Genomic DNA, 18,494 nt, shown 5'->3' with positions numbered 1-18,494 from the left:
ACGATAAAATACAAGTGTAGAAATATCTCTGATGGAAACAAAACCATTTCACTTTTCAAATAAAACAAAGAAACGTGCCTGCCTTTGGCCAAATCTAGTTTTATTCTAGTGAATGACCATTCATCTGTAAAGGCGGCTGCTTCATTCAATTATACATGGTTTTCTTGAACCACAGTCTTGATCTTGGTGTTGTAGCGTGTGTGTTGGATTGGTTTCCTGCAGTTTGGTTTGTTTTGCAGTCTGCTGTTGTTGACATGGTTCATATAAACATGTAAATTCTGCCATTTCCATATTCTCCAGAGTTACTCATGTTCATCATTAAAGTATCTGATATATTTGCACCTGTAATGTAAATGTTTCAGGAAGTTTCTTATGCGATGATCGCTTATTTAAACAGCTATTGGTTTAAAAAGTGGTTCATCTTGACTATAGATGAACAAGAATTCATGAACATTAGTTAAAAACCCAACAGTTTAAATATGTTATATGTTTTCAGTGCACAATAAAATCTCTTGTACATTGAATTAGATGAGGATATCAGAACAGGGCTCCTCTGCACGCTTGTTCATTATAAAAGTCCACTCGCCTGTTAAAAAGGCTTCTGCTCTCAGCTTTACTAAAGTCTCAATTTCATAAAAATGAGCCAATAAAACACAACATTAATATACACAATCTTTATTATATTCACAACTAAAATCATGAGACATAAAAGCACGAGAGAGTTTCATTTAGAGCTGCCAAAGGATCAATCACATCCAGAAGAAAACTATATTTCCACATGCATGTGTTCTATATATACGCACACATGTATATCTGCACACACTGAAATGACATTTATATATAAAACAAGCCTTTTATACAGCACAGATATAGAAAAACATGTAAATATTCATTAGGATGCGGTTGATCATTTGACTGCGCTAATTTAATTACACTATAAAACTCTTCAAGGTCAAATGGATTAAAAATGTAAAGCCAAGGTGAACTGTAGAGTGAGAAATGGAGGAGAACAGCTTCATCTGCAGCCGACGAAGGCCTCGTTGTAGATCTCCATCTTCTTGAGGGAGCTCCTGCGGGATGAAGACGATTTCTGCTTGAAGATCGGAGAGCGAAGGAAACGAGTGTCTGTGAATTTATCACCGCGCCGCAGCTTCCTGAACACACATCACAACAATTCAAGAAGACCATATTAGTCTGAGACCCTAGAAACTAGACACTGCAAAAAGAAAAGCCCCCTTTAATGAAGATCTGAAGAATTAAACATGACTGAAGATGGTATGATATATTCACAGAAGTGGACGTTGTTATGACGCATGATCTTAATATCTGAATGATTTCTGGCATAAAAGGAGAATCATTTTGACCCAACACTGGTGTAAAGTCTGTAAATGAATCATCTGTTTTGAATGAATCGTTTGAATAAGTGACTCATTAAAGCATCGCTTCACTTGCAGAATGAAAATGTCCTGATCATGTACTCTCTCCTCCTTCAGTCATAGAGAAATGAAGATCAGGAACACACAGGAGTTTATCTGCATATAGTGGACCCCCAGATGAGCTATAAAAGTCTGAAAGATGAATAAATCCTGAGAGGAGGAATGAGAAATAAAGCTGCATGTCCTGTTAACCACTAACACCTGCATCCAGAGCCAGCAGATCTGTCAAGATGTGTTAGATCTGTACGCTGGAGGAAGTGTTTCTGTCAGACAGGTCATGTTCTGGGTTAAACTCTTTCAGTCACACAGAGCTGATGTAGATTGGGTTGTTATGAATGGGTTATCTGCACAGAAGTGTTGTTCAGCCACTGAAATCTCCCAGTGAAAGCTGTATGTGACTATTCTCAGTGTCATGAGGTCCTATTACAGCAGATAATGTGGATTTATATTGAGTTTAACAACAGAACATCAGTAAACAGTGCTATTCCACCACGCCTGCTTTACTGACCTTTTATATTCACATTGGGTTATTTCTGAAGAGTGTCAGCCTGTGACGTGCTCCTGATATCGTTCACCGCTACTCTGAATATTCACTCTGAAATAGTATGTAAGTGTGGCTTGGTGATGAGTGTAATTCCTGCACGCCGCTGGCCGAACACTCAGCATACAGTAGTGGCTTTAGGACAGGGTGTGTGAGAGAGAGTGAGTGATGACGAGTTCTGCTGATATAATACAGTTGTTCATTGGGAATTGTATTATTATAAAGGATTATAAAGTTTTCTAACTGGTGAATGAGATGATCTACTGGGTCTCTGTCGTCTTTAAGGTGTGCGTTCATGATTTAAGGAGGCGTGGCTTAGGATGGCAGAGGAGGGATTGTGTTTAAAAGATATGATGCTAACCGGTTAGCATTTAGGCAGATCACCTACTGCAGCGGTTCCCAACAGGGGAACCACACAAGGGGGCATCAGCTTTGTTGGGGGGGGGGGGGGGGGGGGGGGTTCTGTTTATTTATTATCTGAAATAAGTCTGAATGACCTTTTATTTTGAAAAGTCTTTTATTTTGCACTCTCGCTTAAGTCTCGGTCACTTGAGCACCAAAATTTAACAGTAGAAACAGGCGTCTTTAGAAAGTTCTTTGCTAAGGGAAAAAGGACCCGCGAAATGCCAAAGAACAGATCCGTAATCCACTTGTCAACAAATCAAGTGCAAGAAGATCAACTGATGGATTCTGCAAATGACGGCGGCATATCACGAATTTCTAGAGTTTGTTTGTTGTTTCCAATGGAGGTGTGCGGTTTGCGCGCACAAGCGGCGTGACACACTCGCACCAATGAACCCTGGGCTGCGACGCGAGTCACGTGACAAGAGTTGAGCGATCAGCTTCAGCTTGTATGGAATATTCACATTTCAGTAAGACTAATTTTCTCAGATAAACACAGAACACACAAACACTGCAGCGCTCCTGACTCTTCTCCACAAATAAAACTTGTATCAGGGCGACAGCAATGTTCTGTCAGTTTGTCATGCTCTGAGAAAACAGCTTGATGGTCGCATATGAAACTTTGATTACATTTTTAGATAAATTTGAATTTAGACATGTAAATAAACTTTGAGATAATATCATTGAATGTGGAGGGGGGCTTGACAATATTTTCTGGGGAAAAAGGGGGTCTCAGGCCAAACAAGGTTGGGAACCACTGGTCTACTGCACCTTTAACATGATGCAGAAAAATCCTGCATATTCTCTTCATCAAAATATTAATAATACTATTAATCATCATCATTTCTTCATGATTGAAGAGAGAAAGAAATGAACATGTTGGATAACAAGAGTAAAGGATCAGCATGTTTCATTCTGGAAGCGAAGTAACCCCCCCAAAAACACGCTCAGACACACATCCTGGCATTATAGTTACTGAGCTATGCTCAAACTCATCTGTGTGTGTGTGTGTGTGTGTGTGTGTGTGTGAGAGAGAGAGAGAGTTACGTGTTAATGGAGGGCTCCTTGTAGTTGACTGCACTAGCAGCTCGGCGCTGGCGTCTGCAGCTCTGTGGTGTGTGTCCTGCGCTGCTGGACGTCTGACGGGCTGCTGGACACACCACATTACTCACATCACTCAAAGCCAAGCCCAGAAAGGAGCGAAGCACCAGCCCGCCTGCACAAACACCAGTGAGAGAGTGTAAAGCTCAGAAACACCAGAAACACGTGAGGGGCACACACAGATGATGATGATGATGATACAGCAGCTGTGTTACCTGTCCTCCTGCGGGCCGGCTGTGGCTGCTGGTTCTCCTGGTTCTGCTGGAACTCAAACACTGGGCTCTGGAGCAGCAGGAGCTCCGGCTCTGCAGGACTCATCATGGACACCAGAGACTCTGCTGGAGCTGTGGACACACAATAACACACTCAGAACACACACTCACTCAATGAATGAATGAACTAGTGAGGGATTGAGTGCATGTATGAGTGAGTGCTGTAATAAATGAATGCATGAGTTCATAAATGAATGCATGACCATAAGAAGTGCGACTACATGAACAAATGAATTAATGCATGAGTTAATAAATGCATACATGAGCGGGAGAGTGAGAGCATGAATGAGCGGGCGAATTAAAAAAATGCATGAGTGAACAAACGCAGGAGTACATGCATGAGTGAATAAATGCATGAGTGAGTGAATGCATGAGTGAGTGAATATAAAAATTCATGAGTGAGTGAATGAATAAATGCATGAGTTAATAAATGCATACATGAGCAGGAGAGTGAGAGCATGAATGAGTGGGCGAATTAAAAAAATGCATGAGTAAATGCATGAGTGAGTGAATGCATGAGTGAACAAACGCATGAGTATATGCATGAGTGAACAAACGCATGAGTGAGTGAATGCATGAGTGAGTGAATATAAAAATTCATGAGTGAGTGAGTGAATGAATGCACAAGTGAGTGAATATAAAAATGCATGAGTGAGTGAATGAATGCATGAGTGAACAAACACATGAGTGAGTAAGTGAATGAATCCATAAGTGAGTGAATATAAAAATACATGAGTGAGTGAGTGAATGAATGCACGAGTGAGTGAATATAAAAATACATGAGTGAGTGAATGAACGCATAAGTGAACAAACACATGAGTATATGCATGAGTAATTAAATGCATGAGTGAGTGAATGAATGCATGAATGAGTGAATATAAAAATGCATGAGTGAGTGAATGAACGCATAAGTGAACAAACACATGAGTATATGCATGAGTAATTAAATGCATGAGTGAGTGAATGAATGCATGAATGAGTGAATATAAAAATGCATGAGTGAGTGAATGAACGCATAAGTGAACAAACACATGAGTATATGCATGAGTAATTAAATGCATGAGTGAGTGAATGAATGCATGAATGAGTGAATATAAAAATACATGAGTGAGTGAATGAACGCATAAGTGAACAAACACATGAGTATATGCATGAGTAATTAAATGCATGAGTGAGTGAATGAATGCATGAATGAGTGAATATAAAAATGCATGAGTGAGTGAGTGAATGAATGCATGAGTCAGTGAATATAAAAATGCATGAGTGAGTGAATGAATGCATAAGTGAACAAATACATGAGTATATGCATGAGTAATTAATGCATGAGTGAGTGAGTGAATGCATGAGTGAGTGAATATAATGAATGCATGAGTGAACAAACGCATGAGTATATGCATGAGTAATTAATGCATGAGTGAGTGAGTGAGTGAATGCATGCATGCATGAGTGAGTGGATGAATGCATGAGTGAGTGAATATAAAAATGAGTGAGTGAGTGAATGAATGCATGAGTCAGTGAATATAAAAATGCATGAGTGAGTGAATGAATGCATGAGTCAGTGAATATAAAAATGCATGAGTGAGTGAATGAATGCATAAGTGAACAAACACATGAGTATATGCATGAGTAATTAATGCATGAGTGAGTGAGTGAATGCATGAGTGAGTGAATATAATGAATGCATGAGTGAACAAACGCATGAGTATATGCATGAGTAATTAATGCATGAGTGAGTGAGTGAGTGAATGCATGCATGCATGAGTGAGTGGATGAATGCATGAGTGAGTGAATATAAAAATGAGTGAGTGAGTGAATGAATGCATGAGTCAGTGAATATAAAAATGCATGAGTGAGTGAATGAATGCATGAGTCAGTGAATATAAAAATGCATGAGTGAGTGAATGAATGCATAAGTGAACAAACACATGAGTATATGCATGAGTAATTAATGCATGAGTGAGTGAGTGAATGCATGAGTGAGTGAATATAATGAATGCATGAGTGAACAAACGCATGAGTATATGCATGAGTAATTAATGCATGAGTGAGTGAGTGAGTGAATGCATGCATGCATGAGTGAGTGGATGAATGCATGAGTGAGTGAATATAAAAATGAGTGAGTGAGTGAATGAATGCATGAGTCAGTGAATATAAAAATGCATGAGTGAGTGAATGAATGCATGAGTCAGTGAATATAAAAATGCATGAGTGAGTGAATGAATGTATGAGTGAGTGAATATAAAAATGAGTGAGTGAGTGAATGAATGCATGAGTCAGTGAATATAAAAATGAGTGAGTGAGTGAATGAATGCATGAGTCAGTGAATATAAAAATGCATGAGTGAGTGAATGAATGCATAAGTGAACAAACACATGAGTATATGCATGAGTAATTAATGCATGAGTGAGTGAGTGAATGCATGAGTGAGTGAATATAATGAATGCATGAGTGAGTGAATGAACGCATAAGTGAACAAACACATGAGTATATGCATGAGTAATTAATGCATGAGTGAGTGAGTGAATGCATGAGTGAGTGAATATAATGAATGCATGAGTGAACAAACGCATGAGTATATGCATGAGTAATTAAATGCATGAGTGAGTGAATGCACAGGCAGATGATGCGCACATGAGCTCAGCTGTGGTGGGCCGCTCTGCAGGTCAGATGTTCTCCTTTTCTCCTCAGCATCACAGATTGGAGACGTGAACAGAAGATCTGCAGTGTTCTGCTCCTCCATCACTGCAGCAGCAGAGCAGATTTCTGCACAGCAACACAACACACAAGAAGGAGAAGGGTTCAGGTTTAAGAGAAAGACTCTGCAAAACAATACAGTGTTATTATTCAAATCCAAACCCGGACAAATAATCGAACACTAATGCAAATCTCACAGGAGAGCCCAAAATGATCTTCAACTCAATCAGAGACTTTTAATCAATATTATTATCATTATTATTGTTATTAACAGGAGGTAAATGAGAAAACATGTTCCTGTCTACTACCCGAAATAGTAGTTAGCACCAAAAAATGGTTGTAGTTTATAGTGTTGGTACTACTGGATCATGGAATCATCATGCTATAGTGCCTTCTGAAGGCTGGTGAACACTGAAGCCTGCAGTAATGATGAGGAAAATTCAGCAAATAAAAAGATCTTCACCCTAACCCTTCTATTACACTAAAAACAAAGTGTTTTCCAGAATTTTCTGTCATCATAAACCCAAAAGCTCAGTGTTGGTGAGCAGATGTTGAGTGTACCTGTGCTGTGTGTCTGCATGTTGTTGGAGCGGCGTTTGGACCGGGCTCGTCTGGCTGCAGGACTGCAGGCTCTCCTGATTCTTCTGTTGGGGATGTACGGCGTCTCCTCCTCTTCCTCCAGCTCTTCCTCCTCCTCCTCCTCCATTGGGCTGCTGGTTTTCCCTGTTGGGATTAAGAGCAGGGCATATGCAGGAATCCTAAAGGTAATTTTAATACCTTTTTAAAACCTTCTCAGAATATTTTAACAACTCGTCACCATATCAAGATATATATACATATTATATTATTATATTTGCTGAACATTTCCAATCAAATGCATAACAAATATCACAATAGGATATTCACATTTTAGCATAAATCATGCAAGTAAAATGACAAAACGGAGAGAAAAAAAACATACAAACAAACAAACAAACAAAGAACAAGAGCGAGTATACATATACAACTACCATGGAGAAGAGGAGTTTAGCTTTTAGAGTAGATTTACAGTTCTGGTTGCTTTACAATTTTAAGTCAGCCTTGAAGTGGGAGATATTAGGCTTCCTCTCTGACTATTACACTTGTATATATGAAACCTCCCTAATAATAGCAAAAGATTTAACATAAACAACAGATTCTTATCTAAATCTTTTTACCTGCATAAAATATGGCATCTCTTTTCTTTATATTAATTCAATGACCACTCAGTATATTAAATAGACATTCAACCTCAAACCAGAAATATCTAACATTACATGCAATCAAAAAACAATCTCAACATCCATTCCTCAAAAAAACACAAGAATCAGAAAGATCAACTTTATATCTCTTGAGCAACTGGTTGGTTGGGAGTACTTTATGTATAATTGTAAAGTAGATTTCACTTCAACTTCATTAGCAGCACAATATTTGTTGTTATAAGTCCAGATCAAATTCCAATTGGTATTCTTAAACTGGTTATTCCAAAAGTACTTGTGTCTAAAAGTTGCAGGATGATGAATCAAACTTCTAAGAAAGGTGTTATTACATGTGTCACATCACCTTCCCACATTTGTCACACAGGTGACATCACCTGGACAGATGAGCTCGGCGGGACACGCCCGGGCCCATACCAATGAATCGAGCACGCTATTGGTAATATTAGTATGAAAATAAATATATTTATGCTTTTTTGGAGTCACAGACTTTGGACAACGCTTGAACAAAATTTAAAGTGCACCTAGGTTAGCCCTTTTTTCAGATTTAATATGAGTGTTTTACATCTCCAGAATGTGTCTGTAAAGTTTCAGCTCAAAACACCCATCAGATTATTCATCATACCTTTTGCAAGATTCTATTTTATACATTTTTGCACTAGGGGGCTGTTTTGTCGGACTGCTTCTTTAAGGCTAGTCCTCCCTGCCCATTGTTTATACGTGCCTTTCTGCGTGCCTTAATCTCCTCCCTCGACTGCGTCAGACAACAGACAGACTTAAAGGAAGGATCTCACGTTGCGTTTGTGAGAAATACTACAGTAAGAACTTTACCAATGAGTATTTGTGGTGCAGTTGCATCGATGAGTCACACACAATGTCGTTACAAAGTTCACGCGCAGACACACACACAGATACACAGCGCATTCACACACACACTCACAGAGAGAGAGAGAGAGAGAGAGAGAGAGAGAGACAGACAGAGCGCATCGAGCTTTGCACTCTTTTTGCATGCATATGTGACAGGCTACAGGTTAATCTCCACTGCAGTATGGATATCTGTTATATTAATGTACAAAATAAACCTGATTTAACGTCCACAAACTGGGATTGAAGCATTTTCTTTTATAATTGTTCTGACACGCGGCTGTGCTGATGAAGTAAATCGCTGTACTTCATTACACACATGCTCTGTTTTAAAACATGTTAAACTTGTGAAACTCACTCTTGATCACGTTTGATGATGATTGATGATCTTAGCGAACTGAACAGATCTTTTATTCCCGGCTGCTTTGCGCACGTCTTGGTCTTGTTGTTATGATTATACACGTGACTACCGGGACATGTCAATACATGCAGCTGTCAATTAATTCGGTGGGCGGGGGGACCGCTCTCCTACGTCACGTTGCGGTCGATCTGAAAACCGCTCCAATTGGTCCACCGTTTTTATGTTGTTAAATTGAAAAAAAAGCACTGGGTGTGTTTATATCAGCCCAATATGACGCTCTATACAATATAATAACACACATGTCTGTCCAAACAGCTTGAAAAGTAGATTTTTCACCATAGGTGCCCTTTAAGACCTCGAAAAAATGTAATTAAGACTTTAATTTTTAAAGGCCTTAATTTTCTTATAATTGATTTATCAACTATTAATACTTTTAGACCCTGCGGACATCCTGGAGATGGACAATTGGTCACTGTTGAGCATCAGTTGTCTGCATTAACCCTTTAGATCGGTCTGTGCTGAAGACTTTCTATCTTTAATATGGAGTAAAACAGCAGATAATAGTGTGTGTGCAGAAATACACTTACTGTGTTCTGACAGCTGAGGGGATTACTTTGAGTTTCTTTCACATATCAAGGGTAAGTGTGCAAAGGTCTCTCTCTCTCTAACGCCTATACTCCATTACTCCATATAGAAGGCAGAAACAGGTTTTATTGCCCTGCAGCTGATGATCCTGTCATCATAAACCCAAAAGCTCAGTGTTGGTGAGCAGATGTTGAGTGTACCTGTACTGTGTGTCTGCATGTTGTTGGAGCGGCGTTTGGACCGGGCTCGTCTGGCTACAGGACTGCAGGCTCTCCTGATTCTTCTGTTGGGGATGTACGGCGTCTCCTCCTCATCTTCATCTTCCTCCTGCCCCTCCATTGGGCTGATGTTCTCCATTCTGATGGGCAGTGTGGGATATAATGAGTTATGAAGTAATTAATTACTGTAATTAAACAAATAGACCAGATATATGTGGACACATACACATGCGAATTCTGACTTATAGGGCTGGGAGATTTGGTCTAAAATCTAAATCTTGATAAATTGAACATTATAACTTGATTATAATTAATGAACGATTTATTAATTGTTTGCCCTCATAGTTCACTGACAAGTTTTGTACAGTAAATAAGCTCATATTACAAATGAGGGATTTCTGAAAGGTGCATTAATTGATTTTAAAACAATTGAAGGAAACACAGACTATCTATGATTATTTATTGAACATAAACATTGAACAACTGAAATTAAAACACACACTGCCTAAAAACAGCAGTCACTTTTTAAAAATAATAATAAAAAAACATTAAAATAAATAACTTGAATTTTTGAAAAAATAAATAAATTATTCAGCGTTTTTCATATTAAAAGTAGAAAATAAGCAGTTTATCTTCTAAATAAAATAACACTTGCATATCCTGTAAATCATATTTAATCTGTGCATTTCTTGCATCTTCTGTAAACAAGTTTTTAATGTAAATAATCATTTTAACGTAATGGAAAATATATCATCTCAAGGCATCTCTGGTGCAGCTTCCAATCATCGTCAATGTAGTGCAAAGAAAGACCCAACAATGGGTCCATCGTTCTACTTGACCAGAGATCAGATGTGGCTGCAAAGTGGCTGCAGCCGTATAAATAAAGCATTAACAGAGCAGACTCACGTGACTCGACATGCAGTAGGGAAAGCAATCGAAAAAAATGGCCTGGAAGAATTTGATTGATTACAGATTATGAATGTCGCTTGATTATTTTTCGATTTATTGCCCAGCCCTACTGTCTAAGTGACTTTTACTCAATCAGCAAGTTTTTTTGGACTGGAAACGACGCAGGCTTCTGCCAAAAGACAGTTAGACGCTGTATAAGAGGCATCCATGTGGATTTTTTCCACCCTAAAGCTTTTATTTACATGTGAATAAAAACCTTAGGTCAGAATTGGTTAGTGGTGTGAATAATTTTAGGCTTAACTATATAAATCTCCCTCCATCTTTCTACACACATCTAGTTTAGTTAATTTCTGTATTTCATATATATATATATATATATATATATATATATATATATATACACATATATACAATATACATACATGATACACACTAACATTTGAAAAAACAAAATCAGTCTTCCTGTAAAATAAATTGTTTTTCAAATATTTCCCAAGTGCTGTTTAATGGAGATTTCACAGCATTTTTAAACAATAATAGTTTCAATAAAATCTCTTATAACTATATACGTCATGATAGTGTATAATATTTCACTAGATATTTTTCAAGATATCAGTATTCAGCTTAAAGTGACATTGACAGGCTTAACTAGTTTCATTGTGCAGGTCATTGAACAGCAGTAACTCACACATCAGCTGCAGCAGCGAGCGGTTCTGGTTCCATCTCGGTGTGTTTGTGTTTGTCTCTGAACGGCGTGAGGTGAACGGCCTCCTCGCAGTCGAAATCAAAGGTGTCGTTTCCTCCCAGTGAGGAGTTGAGGCGGTCGGCCGGGGTCAGTGTGGCTCCTGCTCGGCTCTGGGGACGCTCTCTGCTCTTGGATCGGGCTCGGGGTCTGTGGTTCTCCCAGGGCTTCTTCAGCGGGGCCCGATCCGCCTTGCGGCCTCGCTCTGCTTTGGGCTGTGCGCTCCTCTTCTTGCGCGCTGGAGCTTCAGGAGTGCAGAGCTGGACGTCAAGCTCCACCGGCTGCACGCGAGCTTCCTGTCAAGACACATTCAACAAGTTAACCCCTGCGTGCTGTTCACATTGACTCCCCTTTGGTGATGTTGGTGCTGTTTTGACCATTGGCTTCCATTATAATCATATTTTTTAATTGTAAAGCCATGACAGCGTATATAATCATGCATTCTTGAGTGTTGCTGGTTTTCCCTGTTGCGATTAAGAGGGACAAAGTGTCATTTACTGTTGATCATCAGTGTGCAGCATTAACCCATTAGGCTGGCCTGAAGAGTTTCAGCACAGTGTGCAAAGCTCTCTCTTACATTCTCACACACACTATACTCCAAACAGAAGCCAGAAAATAAGCTTTTTGGCACTGCAATAGATGATCCACAGTACAAATGACACTTTGTCCCTCTTAATCCCAATAGGGGAAAACCAGCAACACTCAAGAATGCATGATTATATGCTGTCATGGCTTTACAATCAAAAAACATGATTATAATGGAAGTCAATGGGGCAAAAACAGCACCGACATAATGAAAGGAGACTCAATATACCCAGAGTGTATTGATGCTGAAACAGAGAAAGTTGTGGCTAAATTAAGACTCAGAATCAGCACAGAGTAGATGAAAACGACCCAGCAGCCCCTACTTCAGCCTGTTGATGTTGATGTAGGTCCTCCACACTGGGCTGGGCTCCACGCTCCTCTGTCTGCTCAGGGTTTGAGTAAAAGCGAGAGCTGCGTCTCCTCTTCATCCCAGAGCAGCGTTTCCTCCTCATTCCCACTGTAGGAGGCAAAGACACGGATCGAGCATCTAAAACACAAACACACACAATGACTGATTATTCAGTGCCACGGAAAGATTACGGTAAATAAAAACAATAATACAACAACTTTATAAATTAATAACAGATGATGTACATAGAGCTGAAATCAAAATTAATAGTTGTGAAATTTAAACTTTCCCAAGTTTTGTTTTAACCGAGGGATTTCTTCAACACATTTCTAAACACATTTTATTTACTCATCTCTAATAACTTATTTCTTTTCTCTTTGCCATGATGACATCACATAATATTAGTCAAGATATTCTTCAAGACACTAGTATTCAGCTTAAAGTGACATTTAAAGGCTTAACTAGGGTAATTAGGCAAGTTAAAGTGTGTTAAGGTTAATACAGTGGCTTGTTCTACAGACATATATCAATATATTGATTAGTGCGTTAATTTGCTAAATAATTGTGAAATAATCTGTGCATAATTTTCCATTAATGCAGATGTGTGTATGCAGAGTACATACAGGAATCAGAGAGTGAAATTCAATACCTTTTAAGACTCTTTCCATACATATAACCACTTAAGGTTTCAACCGGAAACACTGGCGAGATTTTAACTTACAGTATATTTGCTAAATATTAATATAAGAAACTAATCCAAAACTAAATCATTATTCATATACTGCTTAAATATCTATTAAATCTTGCTAATTCAGCAGGCTGGCACTATAGAACTGCAGAAATAATGGCGTTGCCTTGGTTTCTGCAGTAAACAAAGCAGCATGATGTCAAATCTAGCAGGATTTCATTGATTTCATAAACTACACATCATCCTGATATCCACAAATATAAATCAGGCAAACTTTAGCATATGCTGCATAATCAAAATTGATATAACATTTAATACCTTGCAAAATAGCATTTAGGACTTTTAAATAACTTTTAAGGGCCTTACATTTCTCTACACTGATTTATCAACTTTTAATACTTTTTAAGACCCCGCAAACACCCTGGCATGAGAAGTAAAACTACCTGCAGAGAGACGCGACTCTGCTGACGGAAGCTGCTGGACATCATCACACACATCCACAGGCCTGAGAGAAACACACACACAAGCAAAAAAACACAGACATAAGTCAGAAAAATATTTCATGATCTAAATATGCCTGACAAGAGTTTTGTATATAAAAAAAAATTAAAAAAAAAAAAAAAAAAAAAAAAAATATATATATATATATATATATATATATATTACTTTTTAAACAATGAAAGTCTAATCTAGAGTTATTGTTTGTTTTCTTTATGTTTGTCCTGTTTAGATTCATTTTCTAATAAATTGATGATTCATTAATTTCCCTCTGATTTTAAGAAGACTGATACAAAAATCATAGGGCAATAATAAAATTAAAAAAAAAATAATAATAATATATATATATATATATATATATATATAAATAAACAGGACAAACATAAAGAAAACAAACAATAACTCTATATTAGACTTCCATTGTTTTGATGCTTGAGAACCTCCTCTTATCTTTGTATAATCATTTATTTGTATTTTTTTTGGAGGATTTGGTCTTAGAAAATATATTTCTTATGCATTCATTCAATGCATTCATGCATTCATTCAAAACAAAACATTTATTTTTAACTGTCAAATACTTAGCTTACTGTCACAACTTTGTAATAGGGCTGCTAATAAAAACAATGTGTGTGTCTTATCTGCTCTGTCTGACCGTGGACTGATGGGCTGAGCTGGTCTCGGAGGACTCATCTCTTCAGGAGGAGAAACCTCCTGTGGTGTGGTGTGTGCGGGTCTCTCTCTCAGTGTCCTCTTCAGCATCAGCAGGTGGAACAGCAGTGTTTGTCTCTCCTTCTTCAGCTGCAGAATGACTCCCTGCGCCTGTCGAACCTTCTCCCGCTCCGCCTGTAGAGCCACGGCCAGAGCTTTATTATTGGCCTGAACGCTCTTCAGCACCAACGGCTTCACTGCAGCTGTAAACATACACACGACAACACCATAAGACAAGGGGCAGTTCACACAAAAATTAACATTTTCACACCTCAACCTGCTTGAGTTTCTTTCTTCCATTGAATGAAAAACAAGATATACTGAAGAAGTTTGGGGAAAAACAGCCACTGACTTCTATTGTAGGATCAAAATGACTGGAAGTAAATGTCTTTTCCAAAAAATGTTCTCAACATTCAGTAATATCTTGATTTGTGTTGAAAAAAAACCCACTCAAACTGGTTTGGACCAAATGAGTAAATGATGACAGAATTTACATTTGTGTGTGAACGATGACTATATTTTAATAACAGGATATACATTCCACTGATGTAAGAATAAACATAATATCTTGCAAAAACTGTCACTACTCACGAATATAAACAACAAAGATTTTTTCTAAAATGAAGACAACACATTCAGAATTAGCCAGAACATATTAATATAATGTAAAGTGAAATGCACAGACTTGGAGTGGACATTAATTACATATAATTTAATAGATGATTTAATAAATAATATGAATAATACTCAGTATGATTACTTTTTGTTTTTAATTATTGTGATCATTGGGGTTGTTGTAGATGTTAATAAAATATAATTAATCAAATAATTCTCTGTATAATTATTATTACATTACTGTGAGGGTTGGGGTAGACATTAATAAAAAACATTTAACAGGTAATAATAGAATAAATAATATGAATAATACTCTGTATAAGGCATCACGATGGCGCAGTGGGTAGCACAATCGCCTCACAGCAAGAAGGTCGCTGGCTCGAGCCTCGGCTGGGTCAGTTGGTGTTTCTGTGTGGAGTTTGCATGTTCTCCTCATGATCGCGTGGGTTTCCTCCCACAATCCAAAGACATGTGGTACAGGTGAATTGGGTAAGCTAAGTTGGCCGTAGTGTACAAGTGTGAATGAGAGCTGGAAGGGCATCCGCTGCATAAAACATATGCTGGAAAAGCTGGTGGTTCATTCCGCTGTGGCGACCCCAGATTAATAAAGGGACTAAGCTGAAAAGAAAATGAATGACTGAACGAATACTCTGTATAATTACTGTTTGTATATTACTGTGAGGGTTGGGGTAGCTGTAGATGATAATAAAATACAATTTATGGATAATTTAATAAATAATACCCTGTATAATTACTGTGAGGGTTGGGTAAACATTGATAAACAAACAACTAACAGGTAATAATTTAATAAATAACATGACTAATACTCTGAAAAATTAAAGTTTTTACATTACTGTGAGGGTTGGATTTAGGGTTGGGGTCGACGTTAATAAAACGTATTTAGTGGGTAATTTAAAAAATAATACTTGGCATAATTACTGTTATATATTACTGTGAGGGATAGAGGTAAAGTTGGTAATATATTCGCCCATTCATACTTCCTCATTAATATAATTTCATAATGTGTTGTTTGCAAATTAAACAGGGAACTTCTATTATCAGCTGATGACGTTCAAACATTCAACATTGTTCAGTCAATAAAATAGTGCTAATGTTGTTTTAAAGTCATGTTTACATGTGATTTCAGACCGAATATTCAAAGTACCATGGTAAACAATACAGGGAGTGTGTCATAAGATGGTCTCTGAACCAGTGTGCAAATATAAAGTTAAGTTTACTTAAATCGTAATGTTAAAGTTGACTATATTTGCACATTTGGACTTTCTCCATAACAATATCATTCCTAAAAAGTATTGTTTGCAAATTCTAAATAAGGAACTCACATTAGCAGTCAATGACTATCAAAGTACAGCATTGTTTAGTCAATTAAATAGTGCTAATGTTGTTTTAAAGTCATATTTACATGTTATTTCAGACCGAATATTCAAAGTACCATGGTAAACAATACACAGAGTGTGTCATAAGATGTCACTGCACCATTGTGCAAATATAAAATAGAGGTAAAGTTGGTTTTATATTCGGATATTCAGTCATTCTCCTTAATATTATAATGTCAGAAAAGTATTCTTTGCAAATTCTAAATAGAGAAATCATATTAGCAGCCAATGATTATTAAAGTACAGCATTGTTCAGAGTCAATTAGAAAGTGTTATTGCTGTTTAGAAGTCATACTTGCATGCTAATTCCGATCGAATATTCAAAGTAACATGGTAAACAATATAGAGACTGCTAAATGAATATGCGAATATAAAACCAACTTTACCTCAATAATATAAAGCCAACTTTACTTCAATCGTAACGTTAAAGTTGACTTCATATTCGCACATTTGGACTTTCTGCTTAATATAATCATTTCATTAGTATTGTTTGCAAATTCTAAATAGGGAACTCACATTAGCGGTCAATGACTATCAGAGTACAGTGTTCAGTGCTGCTGTTGTTTTGATGTCCAAATCTCATGCAATTTCAGACCCAATACTCAAAGTTGTGCGAGTAATATGTTGTCAATGTTTAAAAATGAAGAAATGTGTAAATAAATAACTCATTTTACTTCAATTCACCATCAACCAGACCGAGCGTATCTCCACTGACCTGCTCCCCGGTGCTGCACGGATCTCCGGGCCGCAGCCGCCGCGCTCAGCCGCCGGTTCCGCTTCTCCTTCATCTTCTCTTTAATGTCCTCCAGACTCTGCTGGAAGCTTTTCTTCTGCACCATCGTTGCCTCTGGTCACCACCGCCACAAGCACCCGCTTTCTGTCGGTTAATTCCGTGTTTTTGTCGCCTTCTCCTCCGCTGTTTTCACTCACAGACGTTGTTGTTCGAAATCCTGCGCCGCGAGCTCTGATTGGATGAACAGACGGAGAGTTGCGTCACTTCCGCCTCTAGTGCAGACGCCATTCCGCTGGCGATTTACTGTTTATTTTATGTTAGCCTATATTGATAATAATAATAATAATAATAATAATAATAATAACAATAATAATAAAAAATACGTATTTGGAGGAATATTTGATTAATAATTCAATTATTATATATGGGAAATGCCATGTACATGGGATATATTATATATGGGAAATGTACACAAAGAAAAGTGGTACAAATAAACCTAACATTTCTGATATTAATATATATTAAATATATACTCTGGAATAATTTTTCTATGTGCATTTTTTTGTAATTTAATAATTCCCTGTAATTTTTGTTTGTTCCTTTGAGGTTATGTTTTCAGGTTTTCAGCATTCTTCAAAATATCTTCTTTAGTGTTCAACAGAAGAAACTCCTCGAGAGAGAGCAAATACTGAGTACATTTATATTATTGTCCTTCATTTACTCTTATAATTTCCTAAATATTTCTCCTTTGAAACAGGAAACTCTGCTTTAATAAATGATTTATTGTGTCCACATGCTGAACTGACCTGAGAATACAATGTACAAAACATAATTCATAAGTATAAGAAATAATTGACAGGATATCCAGGACAGAGTCACACAATATTATAAAACAAATAAAACATCACTTATAATATAGTGGATAAAACAATTCTGTTATCCATTAATAAGATAAACACAACCTTCAACACTGAAACAGCCATCTATAATTACATGACCGTCACACACACACACACACCCACGCACACACACACACGCACGCACGCACACACGCACGTTATTGATCTGGTATCTCAGCATATTTTGCTATATTTAAAGCTGAATGTACAGTGTATTTGTTTACGGTGTGAAGTGAATGGCCTTAGATAACTCAGCCCACAGCAGTGTGACGGACACTTTACACTACATTTACCACATTTGAGAGTGTGTTTGTTTACATGCAAACCTAATGCTTGGAACATTTTTACCTAATGGCTATTTACACATTTCCGCAAATTTTAGATTATTTTCACTAAGCCATCATCACTAAAACAACTGCAATGCTCAAATGTTTTATTGCAAACTATTTAACAAATATTTTCTCTACAATTTTTACTACTATATTATTTATATATAGTGTTTTATTTGTCATATTATATATCATATTTTCTCATTTTAGTTTCTAAAGTTAACCAAAACCTCATCAATGGACATCTAAAATCTTTATTTTTCACCATTATCCTTCAAAACATTAGATTTGATAGTAAGAATATTTGTATCTTTTAAATCAGAAACACATTTT

At 37.2% G+C, this 18,494-nt stretch overlaps 1 protein-coding gene across 2 annotated transcripts; it reads right to left on the bottom strand.

Annotated features, from left to right (window-relative positions):
* Nucleotides 1-659: 659 nt before the first annotated feature.
* Nucleotides 660-17,149, bottom strand: sgo1 (shugoshin 1). 2 transcript variants are annotated; one of them, XM_056479569.1, is made up of 11 exons: nucleotides 16,916-17,149; nucleotides 14,133-14,391; nucleotides 13,426-13,487; nucleotides 12,269-12,432; nucleotides 11,307-11,656; nucleotides 9,692-9,849; nucleotides 7,008-7,169; nucleotides 6,384-6,515; nucleotides 3,696-3,824; nucleotides 3,427-3,595; nucleotides 660-1,154 (listed from the first exon to the last, which is right to left on the bottom strand). In XM_056479569.1, the coding sequence occupies exons 1-11, from the start codon at nucleotides 17,037-17,039 to the stop codon at nucleotides 1,016-1,018; spliced, it is 1,848 nt and encodes a 615-aa protein (XP_056335544.1). In that variant the 5' UTR covers nucleotides 17,040-17,149; the 3' UTR covers nucleotides 660-1,015. The 2 variants fall into 2 exon arrangements, with proteins under 2 accessions (XP_056335544.1, XP_056335545.1); XM_056479570.1 differs by lacking the exon at nucleotides 7,008-7,169.
* Nucleotides 17,150-18,494: the final 1,345 nt, after the last annotated feature.

This window comes from Danio aesculapii, chromosome 19 (assembly GCF_903798145.1).
Source record: "Danio aesculapii chromosome 19, fDanAes4.1, whole genome shotgun sequence".
NCBI classification, from domain to species: Eukaryota; Metazoa; Chordata; class Actinopteri; order Cypriniformes; family Danionidae; genus Danio; species Danio aesculapii.
The sequence above is the reverse complement of the archived record's forward strand: the minus strand, read 5'-3'. Positions and strand labels throughout refer to the sequence as shown.

What these genes read in the sequence shown, in the direction of transcription:
- sgo1 (XM_056479569.1), bottom strand. Translation starts at nt 17,039, where the DNA reads ATGGTGCAGAAGAAAAGCTTCCAGCAGAGTCTGGAGGACATTAAAGAG. An exon ending in ATCAACATCAACAGGCTGAA is followed by an intron (nt 11,657 to 12,268) that starts GTAGGGGCTGCT and finishes GTGTCTTGACAG; the next exon opens with GAAGCTCGCGTGCAGCCGGT. An exon ending in CATGCAGACACACAGTACAG is followed by an intron (nt 7,170 to 9,691) that starts GTACACTCAACA and finishes TAATCCCAACAG; the next exon opens with GGAAAACCAGCAGCCCAATG.